The sequence below is a fragment of the Carex rostrata genome, chromosome 11 (genome assembly GCF_964058835.1).
Source record: "Carex rostrata chromosome 11, lpCarRost1.2, whole genome shotgun sequence".
NCBI classification, from domain to species: Eukaryota; Viridiplantae; Streptophyta; class Magnoliopsida; order Poales; family Cyperaceae; genus Carex; species Carex rostrata.
The window spans coordinates 8,812,932-8,825,833 of NC_135928.1; the positions used below are offsets into that span (position 1 = coordinate 8,812,932).

Genomic DNA, 12,902 nt, shown 5'->3' on the forward strand with positions numbered 1-12,902 from the left:
CTGAATGCAAAAATCCAAAATAAATACCATTAACCAAAGAAGAAACCCATGCCACGTAGGAAAAAAATAGCAAAAATAATAAAAATAATAATATAAGCCCTTGGCGTTCAGTCTCACCAACCTCCTCCATCACTATCAGTCACCACCACCACCATGTATGCCACGTGTCACCATCTGAAATCATCTCCCTGACAAAATCCTACGGTGGATATATTCCCTCAACTAACACACCTCTACCCACCCCTTCCTCTCACCCTCTATTTAAGTCCCTGCCTCCCCCCTTCCCTCTCTCAGGGAAAAAATTCTATATTTCTCTCCAAACAATTGTAAGAAGAATTTTTTCCTTTCACCCTTTCAAACCAAACTCACCTCCAACAAACCAACCAACCAACCAACCAAATTAACCCAATCCAATCAAATTCAATACAATCCAATGGCGAATGGCAATGCAAAGGGGTTTTGTACGGAGGATCCGTTGAACTGGCGCGCATCGGCTGAGCAACTATCAGGAAGTCACTTAGATGAGGTCAAGAAAATGATCACTGAGTTCCGTGCATCCCAGTTGAAGCTTGAAGGATCTAGTCTCACAATTGCTAAGGTGGCTGCCGTGGCATCCGGGCCCACTGTCAGGGTTGCGCTTGATGACGAAGCCCGTGGTAGGGTCAAGGCGAGTAGCGACTGGATCATGGATCGCTTGAATCGCGGCATTGATGTCTATGGTGTGACCACCGGATTTGGCGCCACCTCTCACCGCCGTACTCAGCAGTGCGAGAATCTCCAAAAAGAACTTATCAGGTACCATTGCTACTGTTTATTTGTGCCTTTTTTTACTACAAAGGGTTTGGATCTAACGACGTGTCGGTAGGTCCGGTTGATCCGATGGAAGGCTGTCTGAGCAATTTTAGCGGGTTTTTTTTTTTCTCTGTTTTCTCATCTTATGAATTTTAAAAAGGGTCATGCTTTTTTTGCTCAATTTGGTGATTGGCGAAATTACTTAATTGGTATATTCCTTAAGCAATACGAAAGGATATATATTTTGGACCTTTTTTGTCAAACTTTTTTTCTTGTTATTTCAGATCAAAAAATATATATTTTTTTTAAAATAACATTTCTTTTGAAAAAGATATATATTATTGGTTTGGTAGAGATAACCTTGTGGGACCCGGATCCGACTTGCATAGGTATTAGGTAGTAGTTGGGTTCTAATAACATTTCAGGTTATATACATGTAGTTTCTTATAATTTTCAGAGCATATACAAAACATGCTAATGTTACAAATTCGTTGAAGGTACACTGTTGAAACACAGAGCTTTACCAAAACGCGTGGAATTTATCATACTGTATATAGGTTTTAAATACTAGGTCAAGTGGTCAACAAGTTCCCTTCGTTGTGGAATTATTTTGTGTTCTCGTTTTTTGCTAGATGGTTTGGTAGGGCTTTATAATTAAAAAAGGAAAGAAAAATCTTGAAATTAAATTATATAGTGGGCCCTGCCTGCAGGCCACTGCCATGTCCACTTTTATAGTTTACCTAACCAGCCCACAGTTTGTTAGGGTAGACATACAGATGCTATTTTAATATGATAAACACAAAAACAATATCAGATGGTATTATTTCTTTAAATTATATAAAAAAATTCAGGTATATATTTTGATTGTTTTGCTAAAAATTAATTAGAGTTGTGGGTCTCTTAATTGAAAAGTCAAGTATAGTATATAAGGTAGAGCGATTATCGCAATTTTAGTATGCGATGGCGGATTAATTATACCCGAATAAGAGATTATTTAATCGATTTTTTAAACCATAATTCTTCAAATTATATAAAAAATTGCAGGTATTTCTTTTGATTGTTTTGCTAAAAATTAATTAGAGTTGTGGGTCTCTTAATTGAAAAGTCAAGTAGTATATGAGGTAGAGCGATTATCGCAATTTTAATATGCGATAGCGGATTAATTATACCCAAATAAGAGATTATTTAATCCATATATTATACCATAATCTAGTACAGGAACCCATGTAATAACACTGAAAGACTTTTTCAACGTACTACGTGGTAAGTTGCATGATCCAAAGTGGGGTAGATAATATAAAATAGGAGATGTTACAAGTTTCAACTAACATTTTTGGATTCTACGGTATTTTAAATTGCTCACCGACGAAGGGGGGCCCTTTGTTCTTCTACAAAATAGTAACATTCCAGGGAATAAGGATATTATACTGCATGATTCTTGGTTTAAATTGATTGCATGGAAAGATTCAAGTGTTTGACTTCTTCCATGGCATGAAAGCATGCTGTCACCCTGAACAAAAGGAGGAGAAAGTAAAAGAAATATAAATACACGGTTCCAATATAGGCTGTTGAATGTGACAATTTGCTTGCATTTAATTCCCATAATTAATCCAATCAAACCAGTTTAATAGACCCGGGATGTATTGTAGTGCTCACGGTGTTGCAAGTTGTGTAGCAGTTCATAAAACATGATACTTAGCTCCAGATGTGCAAAATTTCTGACAAAATTTCTATTGTTTCAGGTTTCTAAATGCCGGTATCTTTGGTCGTGATGCAAACAACAAGCTACCTGCTCCTGCTACCCGTGCAGCCATGCTGGTGCGCATTAACACTCTCTTGCAGGGCTACTCTGGCATCCGGTTTGAGATCCTTGAATCCATGGCTGCACTTCTTAATTCAGGCGTGACCCCTTGCCTCCCACTCCGCGGCACAATCACTGCCTCTGGTGACCTCGTTCCTCTCTCCTACATTGCCGGTCTGCTCACTGGTCGCCACAACGCCTCAGCCACCGGGCCTGATGGGAAAACTCTGACTGCCGCTGAGGCATTTAAAGTTGCTGGTATCCCTCACAGCTTTTTCGAGTTGCAGCCTAAGGAGGGTCTTGCGCTTGTCAATGGTACAGCAGTGGGGTCAGGTCTCGCATCAATGGTTTTATACGAGGCAAACATCCTTGTAGTCCTTGCCGAAGTGTTATCGGCAGTATTCTGTGAAGTAATGCAAGGGAAGCCAGAGTATACTGATCACTTGACCCATAAATTAAAGCACCACCCGGGTCAAATCGAGGCAGCTGCAATTATGGAGCATATTTTGAAGGGCAGCTCATATATGCAAATGGCAGAGAAGGTCCACGAAATGGATCCCTTGCAAAAACCCAAACAGGACCGTTACGCTCTTCGTACCTCGCCTCAATGGCTCGGGCCCCAAGTCGAAGTCATCAGGGCAGCAACAAAGTCCATTGAGCGGGAGATCAACTCAGTAAATGATAACCCACTCATTGATGTGTCCCGAGATGTCGCACTTCACGGTGGCAACTTCCAGGGGACACCAATCGGTGTCTCAATGGACAACTCTAGGTTGGCAATAGCCGCAATCGGCAAGCTCATGTTCGCTCAGTTCTCCGAACTGGTGAACGACTTTTACAACAATGGACTGCCATCCAACCTTTCAGGTGGGCGCAACCCGAGCTTAGATTACGGCTTCAAGGGTGCTGAGATCGCCATGGCCTCGTACTGCTCAGAACTCCAATTCCTTGGAAATCCAGTTACCAACCATGTGCAGAGTGCTGAGCAGCACAACCAGGATGTGAACTCGCTCGGGTTGATCTCTTCCCGCAAGACTGCTGAGGCTGTTGAGATACTAAAACTAATGACCTCAACTTACATGGTCGCTCTGTGCCAGGCAATCGACCTCAGGCACTTGGAAGAGAATCTCAAGCAAACTGTCAGAAACACCGTGACGAATGTCGCCAAGAAGAAGATATTTGTTGATCAAAGTGGTGAGCTCCTAGACACCCGATTCGGTGAGAAGGAATTGATGCAAGTCATTGACCGTGAGTACGTATTTAGCTATGCTGACGACCCTTGCAGCCCGAACTACCCTCTGACCCAGAAGCTGAGGCAGACAATGGTTGAATACGCATTGCAAAATGGAAAGAATGAATTGAACCCCGCCACCTCTATTTTCCAAAGGATTACAGCTTTCGAGGAGACATTGAACGAAGTGTTGCCAAAAGAAATGGAGGCGACACGGGTTGCATGGGAGACTGGCAAGGCTGAGATATCTAACATGATAAAAGATTGCCGTTCATACCCTCTCTACCAATTTGTTAGAGAGGAGTTGGGTGCCGGGTACCTAACCGGGGAGAAGGTTAGGTCCCCGGGAGAAGAATGTGACAAAGTATTTATGGCAATCAATGAGGGTAAGGTGATAGACCCTCTGCTGGAATGTCTCAAGGAGTGGAACGGTGAACCACTCCCTATTATCCCTATTAAGTGTTAACTAAACTAAAAGAGAACCCGAGAAACAGATAAAAACCGGGGTTCGGGTTTAGTTAAAGATTGATTATTTTTCTTCTTTCTTTTATACTTTTTTTTTGTTGGTTGATTTAGAAATTGCTCTGTCAGATGGTTTCGGTTTGAAGAGTTTTGTATCTAAGTGACAAAGCAATATATTAATGAAACAATAACAATTGCTGTAATCTGTGCTCTGTTTTGCTTGTGTTCATGCCTTTCTAACCTGTTACTGGTTTTCTGATACAACTCGATTGCCAATGTAATATTTACATTGGTATTGGATAATAAACTCTATAATCTGAATACAAACCCGACCTAATATAAGTTTCTGACAAGGACTAATTTGTCATGTTTCTTGGTTTAATCTACCCCTCTGGTTTGGTTTGAATATGATGTAAACGGTAGGTGGAGCACGATATGGCACTGGGACCGTACAGTTGTTTCTTGTAAATTGACTTATGAAAATTTGCATTCTTTATAGTGTGTGATATACAACTGTGCCGTGCGCACTAGTGTCGACTTCAAGCACTCTGCTTCAGAAAAAAAATATTAGCTCAAATAATAATTAGATTTGCTTTTGCGATGTTTGTTTCATGTGAACAGAGGCGAAGCTACGAAAAATTTTGTACTTATACATGACTTTTTTATATAATACAGAGTAAAATGCTATAAAAATAGTAATATTAACCTCTATTTATAGCATAAAATTTTTATATAACTGATTCTTATAACTTGAAAGTCTGATTTCACTTTTGCATGTGCATACACAATTTTTTTTTCCTTTATTAGATAGCTACCTGATATTTTTAAGGAATCTAAGGTTAAAATATATCTAGGATATTTCATGTGGCATGTCTCTGCTCATGGTGCCAGCAGCGCAACTCGCTACACAATCTGTTTCAATCCCCAAGCAATAGAGAATATACATACCAAACTTCCTCGCTGGCTATAGTTGTGACAAACAAGACTTCTCTAACATGCACAAAGAAAGCACTGTGTTAACAGAAAAAAAAACGAATATAGATGTTGGCATGTGATTGTGATTAGGTTATTAAATCTATAGACCTACTACATATAAGCAGGGGCATCTCTGCTCTGTTAATAGGATAGTCGACTTGAGAACAACTCTGAGAGCACACTTAAGCTGTCAAGCAAGCGACACTTATCTGCATAGCTTGTGACAGTTCGTCTCGTAGTTGCTTTTCCAGGAATAATTAAAGTCTGATTAGTAGTTTTGCCCGAAATTTTTTTAATTGACACCCAATTAAATCCGAATTAAACAAACAATTAGTCTTTGGTCTAGTGGCAAAGGCACATGGTCTCTATATGGGAGGTCATGAGTTCGAAACTCAAATGGGAGAAATCATTTGTTGTATTACAAAGATATTAAATAGTTTGGTGGCTTGACCTCCAACCTTTACTCAAAAAAAAAATCCGAATTAAACAATTACCAGCCAGTCATATTTAAATCCTACCACTCACGCATACCCAGTCGATGCACCAAATTGAGCTAGTGCGCAGACTGGGGATGCGCATGAATTTGGTGTACATACTGGATATGTGCATCAATTTTTTTTTTTTTTTTCTGTTTTCCAATTCATTCCGTATACAACCAATATAATTCGCGGGGAGAGGTGGGGAGAAGGGGGGGAGAGCTGGGCCCCGCTGACCAATTCCTCTAAAATTTAAGATACGGTGTGAACATGTAAAATTGGAAAAAAAAAATAGTGCGCCAACCCAGTCCGAGCACCAAATTGTTGCTTATCTCTAGTATGCACACCAGTTCAATTTGATGCGCAGACTGGAGTGGTGATTGTTTAATTCTAATTTATTAAGGTGCTAACTAAAAAAATTTCAGGTAGTTTTGTATAGTATGTAGAATAAAATTCACTAAATTCAACGACATTTTAAGGGTCCAGTTGCAAATTTCAAGGACATGTATTGTTGTCACTTTGGCAAACAATAACTACGGAAACAGTGAACTAATTAAGCATGCAAGTGACGGTAAAGATATTGACAGAGCAATTTTTACTTCATGTAGCGCAAGAGTCATTTGCTATGCTTCTTTGATTCTATTACTTGTGCCCCGCATGAAGCAAAAATTACTCTGTCAATATATTTATCCTGAAAGTGTCACGTGTAGGATGGTATTTATTATTTAAAGAGCAATTACAACGCGCAGTTTGAATTGATCTTTTCTCCTATGTTACATGTATTTTAGTTTAATGATTACAACTAATTGACAACAGGACAGATTTATAGCATTTGGCAAGGGGGAGCTTTCAGACCTTCACATAATCTACAATCCAATTTTTGAGCATTTGTGAAGAAGCCATAAAGGACTCTGAAGTCATCTCCATTTTGAGTATATAATTTACATTCAACATTTGTAGAATATAATATTATTTTTAAGCCCAAGATATTTTTAAGCCCAAGAGATCTTGAGCAGAGTTTCATTGGAAACAACTAATTATATTTTCTTAGGCTGTGCTTCATAATCAGAGAGTAAAATCTCATTAACTGCACAGTGATTTTACACTCTAATTGGGGGTGAATTTTTTTGTCAAAAATCAACATGATCCTCATCTCGTCTTCCCTCCACACAATAATCGTACCCCTCCGTTCTCTCTCTGATTCTTCCTTTCTGGAGCAGGTGAATTAAGTCGCAATTGACCGAACGAGCTGGCGACGTCTCCCCTCCGCGTACCCTCTTGTGGAGTTGACCCTTACTGTTTTAAGCATTATACTGTGGACCCATATCTCTGTTTTAAAGTTCAAACAGTCAATTCGAACCACTTCACATGATATCTACATAAAAATGCACTTTGATGACAAAATTTACATTTTTTTAGAACTTTTAATCCCTTTTTTTTATAAAATAGGTAGAAAATTAATTTTCGCATTGACTTTTTGAAGTACATTTTAAAAAATTACTGATTTTCGACCTATCTATAAAGATACTAACAAAATTCTAAAAAATTAAAAAAAAGTTTGTCTCCAAGTACATTTTTCACATAGAGATTATGTTCAATATTCGCATTGACTTTTTGAACTATAAAAATAAGAATATAGATATATATAGTACGGACCAATATAAACTGTGTATAGTAACATAGGCTCACTCTACTATAATGAGGTGGGATCCACTTACAACATTCTATTACTATAGTTACAACATCTTACACCATGATTTTTTAAAGTCCAAACAGTCGATCCAAACCGTTCAGCATGATCTCTATATTTGACATCTTTTTAATTTTTTTTTTACTATTTATTAAGATAAATACAAAATTCAATTGTCTGAAAACAACAATTTGATAAAATACTTAATAAATAGTAAAAAAAAGTAAAATTTGATCTCCAGACACATTTTAATATAAAGATCATATTGAACAATTTGGATCGACTATTTAAACTTTGAAAAATCATGTTATAACTATAGAATGTTGCAAGTGAATCTCTCATTATGTTATAAAATTATCATTTCATCCTTCTCCACATTTGAAGTTGTATGATTTAATTAAAAAGGTATATATTTCAACCCTCCCATTTATTTGGCTCAAGCTCCACCACAACAAAAGACATTTATGTGTGTTATGCTAATGGAGAAGATCAGAAGCCCCAATGAAAAGTCATTTGTGGGGACAGTGAGAGAGCCTTTTGTGGAGTTCTACCAAACCAAGCTCCCCTGGCTAACAAGGTTTGTTATTTGGTCACCAACTAAATATTGTAGTTGAAATTCCAGCCAAGCAATCAGATATTAAATGAATCCAAAAAACAAATCCCCAAGGAACATACAAATAGTATATACTTTTTTCACACCTGTTATTGATGCAACATCACCAGGAAAATAGTGGCAACAATTAATCTTAAAATTCACCTTTTCCTTGAAAAAATGCTAATAGTTGAAGGCAATGTAGAAGTAGATTACCAGTAGGCTGTTCTCACCTAACTTCTGATAGCTATTTTTTTTTTTTTTTGGTTCTCTAGATTTTGCTCATTTGTGTGATTGTGATTTGTCAAGTAGCTTATATTGAATTTTTTTTTAGATTTTGCTCAAGAGGCACCCAAGTTGATGGAACTGACAACTAAACTAGATTTTTTATGATATAATATTATTCATTTTCTATTGTCAACATAAGACTATAAGATTAAATAGTTTCTGGTCCGGTTTGATTCAGTGCCTCCATTGATACTTCTGAGTGGTGACTGTCCTAACCCGGTTGATTTAGTTTCCAATCTGATTTGATTCGGTGTCTTCTACAATAAAGTCTGTCAGCATGATAACTATGCGTACAGAGGAAACCATCACTAGACTCCTATCATTTTTATCAAGCAAGATGACCAAAATTGTGTCCACATGATACATATATCACTGTGCGTTTTTAATTTGTTTACAGTTGTGTACTTTGTCAAACATTTCTTGTCTAATCATATATAACAGGATTTTTAATTCTTTAAATTAATAAAATTGCCTACGGGTTTTACTGCCACAAGAAAAAAAAAAAAAAAAAAAAGAGTTGTTGCTTGACCCTCCGTTTTTATATGAAATGGAGAGGAGGGAAGCGTAGACATTTCCATGTAATGTAGAAAACACGCATGAATCCTTGTATTGATACTGACAAATTCAGACAATGCCAACTAAAATTGGGACTTCCATATAGGAATTCACATCCTCTCCAATACCTGATAAGGGAATCTTTTACAATTACTGGATCTGAACCGTTCTTTTTAACTTGGCACGAATCTCAAAGCACAAAAATACTGCCCCTATTGCGATCCGAATCTCAAATCGTAAAGTGAAGGTCATCCTCTGCAATACCGGAGAGGATACGGATTCAGGCCACCCCCCAAATGTCTCACAACCCACATTCAAGGTTAAGCAATCACATCCATAAATTTTTTTTTTTTTCAATGTGTGGCAGCAAATATTAATTTGTGCTTGTCGGTTGGCTACATGTATAGTCTACTGCGTGAAATCAATTGTTAAATTTTTACTAGATAGTTTAACTCTGCACCAGCACGCTAGCTAGGTTTCAGTTCACGGGTTGTTTAGCAAAATTATATAGTGTCTGATTTAGCTTTGCTGTGCATACTTTTTGTCACACCTGTTACTGATGCAACATCACCAGGAAAATAGTGGCAACAATTAATCTTAAAATTCACCTCGTGAATCTAAACAGATGCACAAATCTTGATGTTGTTCGAACAGTGCTGACCAGACATTGAACTAAATTTGATCCGGTACTCATCATCAAAACACCCCCTTAATTTTCCTTAAAAAAATGATAATAGTTGAAGATATTTTCAAAACCGTCGAATTCCTTCAAGATTTATATTTGCTCTTCGATTCAACGGTTCAGATCAATCTCATTATCTAATAGGAATAACAAACCCAACTGATTCAATTAGTGAGTAACAGTTTAACAACCTATCTCACATCTATCTAACTAACATCGGCTAACAGCCTGTCTCATAACGAACATTATTAGTCACTAACTGAATCAGTTGGGTTTGTTATTCCTATTATTATCTCCACAAAGCATTACTGGAGAAATTAAAAGATTTATGCACCGTTTGATCAAAACTCCCCAGAGGTTTTTCCCAAACTGTCGAATACTTTCTAGATTCATATTTTATCTTCGATCCAGCAGTTCAGATCATAGTCACAAGATTTGCAAATTATATTCAAATTATACCCAAATAATTCATTTTTTGGATGATGCCGAACCAAACACCGAATTATTCGGTTGACCGAATTAAACTCGAATAATTCGTGAATTTTTCCCGAATTATTTTCAGAACATTTTTTTTTTTTTTGCTCTCTTGCAGGACTGAGATTTCTGGTCCGAATAATTCCGAATCATTTCCGAATTATACCCGAATTATTTCTGAATCACCTCATTGAAACGAACCCGGATAATTCATTTGTCAATGTAGTTGAGATGGGCAAGGATATTTATCCAAAAAACATAAGCAAAGGCAATGTAGAAGTAGATTACCAGTAGGCTGTTCTCACCTAACTTCTGATAGCTATTTTTTTTGGTCTTTAGATTTTGCTCATTTGTGTGATTGTGATTTGTCAAGTAGCTTATATTGATTTTTTTTTTTTTTTTTTTTTTTAGATTTTGCTCAAGAGGCCCCCCAAGTTGATGGAAGTAGGGCTGCAAACTAATTGAATCAAATCGAATTTACTCCAGTTTGAGTTTGAATAAGATTTGAATTGAACTGGTTTGATTTGTTTCAGAACAAACTAATTTCGAATCGAATTAATTGAGAATTACAAATTTTTCGAATCAAATTACGAACTACATTTTTTTCGGCAGCCCTAATTATACCAGTAGTTTATGCATTAGTTTTCTTTGCGCGGAACAAAATTCACACGGTTTCTTTTTACCTTTTACGAATTCATACTGATGGATTATGGGATAGCTCAAAATTCCCTTACGTTTTACGTTGTTGGATTAATTAAAATCACAGCATGGACCTAGTTAAATGAAACTTATTCCATTATTAATTTGTTACGCTGCTAAAACATTTTTCTATTATAACTTATCATTATATTAACAATTTTGAACTCTGATATAAGTTTGATTCTTGCATTATTAAAGATTGATGATTGGATTATTTGAGATTGACTAGGGCTGCCAAAAAAAATTAACAATATCATAAGTTTGGTTACCATTATTAACAATATCATAAGTCAATCAAACTACCGGTATAACTAGGGCTAACCATTACAAGTTTGGTTCCTACTTATGATATTGTTATTTGATTTACTTATGATTATAAGTTTGGTTACTATTATAGTTGCATTATTTGAGATTCGAACCTAAATAGTTTGCGAATCAATTTCGAACAATATCCAGCTTGAGTTTGATTTGAATAAGATTCGAATCGAATTGGTTTGATTTGTTTTAGAACAAACTAATTTTGAATCGAATTAATTGTCACTTTTTTTCAAATTGAACTCAAATCGAATCACGAACTACGAACTTTTTGTGCAGCCGTAGATGGAAGTGACAACTAAACTAGATTTTTGACAATATAATATTATTCATTTTCTATTGTCAGCATAAGACAATAAGATGAAAGAGATGTTGCTTGACCCTCCGTTTATATATAAAATGGAGAGGAGGGAAGCGTAGACATTTTCATGTAATGTAGAAAACACGCATGAAACCTTGTATTGATACTGACAAATTCAGAAATTCAGACAATGCCAGCTAAAATTGGGACTTCCACATATAGGGTCCCCCCAAATGTCTCACAACCCACATTCTAAGGTTAAGCAATCACATACATAAATTATTATTTTTTTCAATGTGTGGAATCAAATATTAATTTGTGCTTGTCAGTTGGCTAGTTGGCTAGTTGGCTACATATATAGTACTGCTTGTCAGTTGGCTAGTTTAGCAGAATATAAAAAAAGTTCAATATTTTATATTACATGTGGTAATATTTTACTTGAGATATTTGGCAATATATATATATATATGTATATATATATATAGAGAGAGAGAGGGGGGGGGCTAATATCAAAACGTTTGCACCAACCCTCCCGTGCAACCAAGTCAGTTTCCGATTTTTAAAGTCCAAATGATAAATCTAAACCGTTAGATGTGTTCTACATATTAAAATCTGCTTGGAGACCAAATTTTATATTTTTTGGAATTTTTTTACTATTTATTAAGCCACTTTGAAAATCGCTGATCCAACGGTGGCTGTTTGGAACAGTAAAATCAGAAGCCACCGTTGGATCAGTGATTTTCAAAGTGGCTTAATAAATAGTAAAAAAATTCCAAAAAATATAAAATTTGGTCTTCAAGCAGATTTTAATATTTAGAACACATCTAACGGTTTAGATTTATCATTTGGACTTTAAAAATCGGAAACTGACTTGGTTGCACAGGAGGGTTGGTGCAAACGTTTTGATATTAGCCACTATATATATATATATATATATATATATATATATATATATATAGAGTTAGGCTGGGGTGCTATGGATAGCATAGAGGCCTCTATGCTACGGCTCAATATTCGAGTTTTCAAAATCGAAACGGTCGATCCGAACCGTTCATCTTATTCTCCATATTAATATCTGCTTGGAGACCAAATTTTACATTTTTCTGAATTTTTTTACTATTTATTAAGTATTTTACAAAATTATTGATCCAACGGTGGCTGCACAAAACAGTAAAACCGTTGGATTAGCGATTTTCAAAGTGGCTTAATAAATAGTAAAAAAATTCAGAAAATTATAAAATTTGGTCTCCAAGCAGATATTAATATGGAGAATAAGATGAACGGTTCGGATCGACCGTTTGGATTTTGAAAACTTAAATATTGAGCCGTAGCACGGGAGGCCACTATGCTATCCATAGCACCCCAGCCTAACTCTATATATATATGTATATAGAGTTAGGCTGGGGTGCTATGGATAGCATAGTGGCCTCTATGCTACGGCTCAATATTCGAGTTTTCAAAATCCAAACGGTCGATCCGAACCGTTCATCTTATTCTCCATATTAATATCTGCTTGGAGACCAAATTTTACATTTTTCTGAATTTTTTTACTATTTATTAAGTATTTTA

The 12,902-nt window shown here is 36.3% G+C and overlaps 1 protein-coding gene across 1 annotated transcript; it reads left to right on the top strand.

Annotated features, from left to right (window-relative positions):
- Positions 1–264: 264 nt before the first annotated feature.
- On the top strand, positions 265–4,489 carry LOC144562023 (phenylalanine ammonia-lyase 3-like). The gene is made up of 2 exons (XM_078311147.1): positions 265–795; positions 2,535–4,489. Exons 1-2 carry the CDS (start codon positions 434–436, stop codon positions 4,288–4,290), a joined length of 2,118 nt encoding a protein of 705 aa, XP_078167273.1. The 5' UTR covers positions 265–433; the 3' UTR covers positions 4,291–4,489.
- Positions 4,490–12,902: the final 8,413 nt, after the last annotated feature.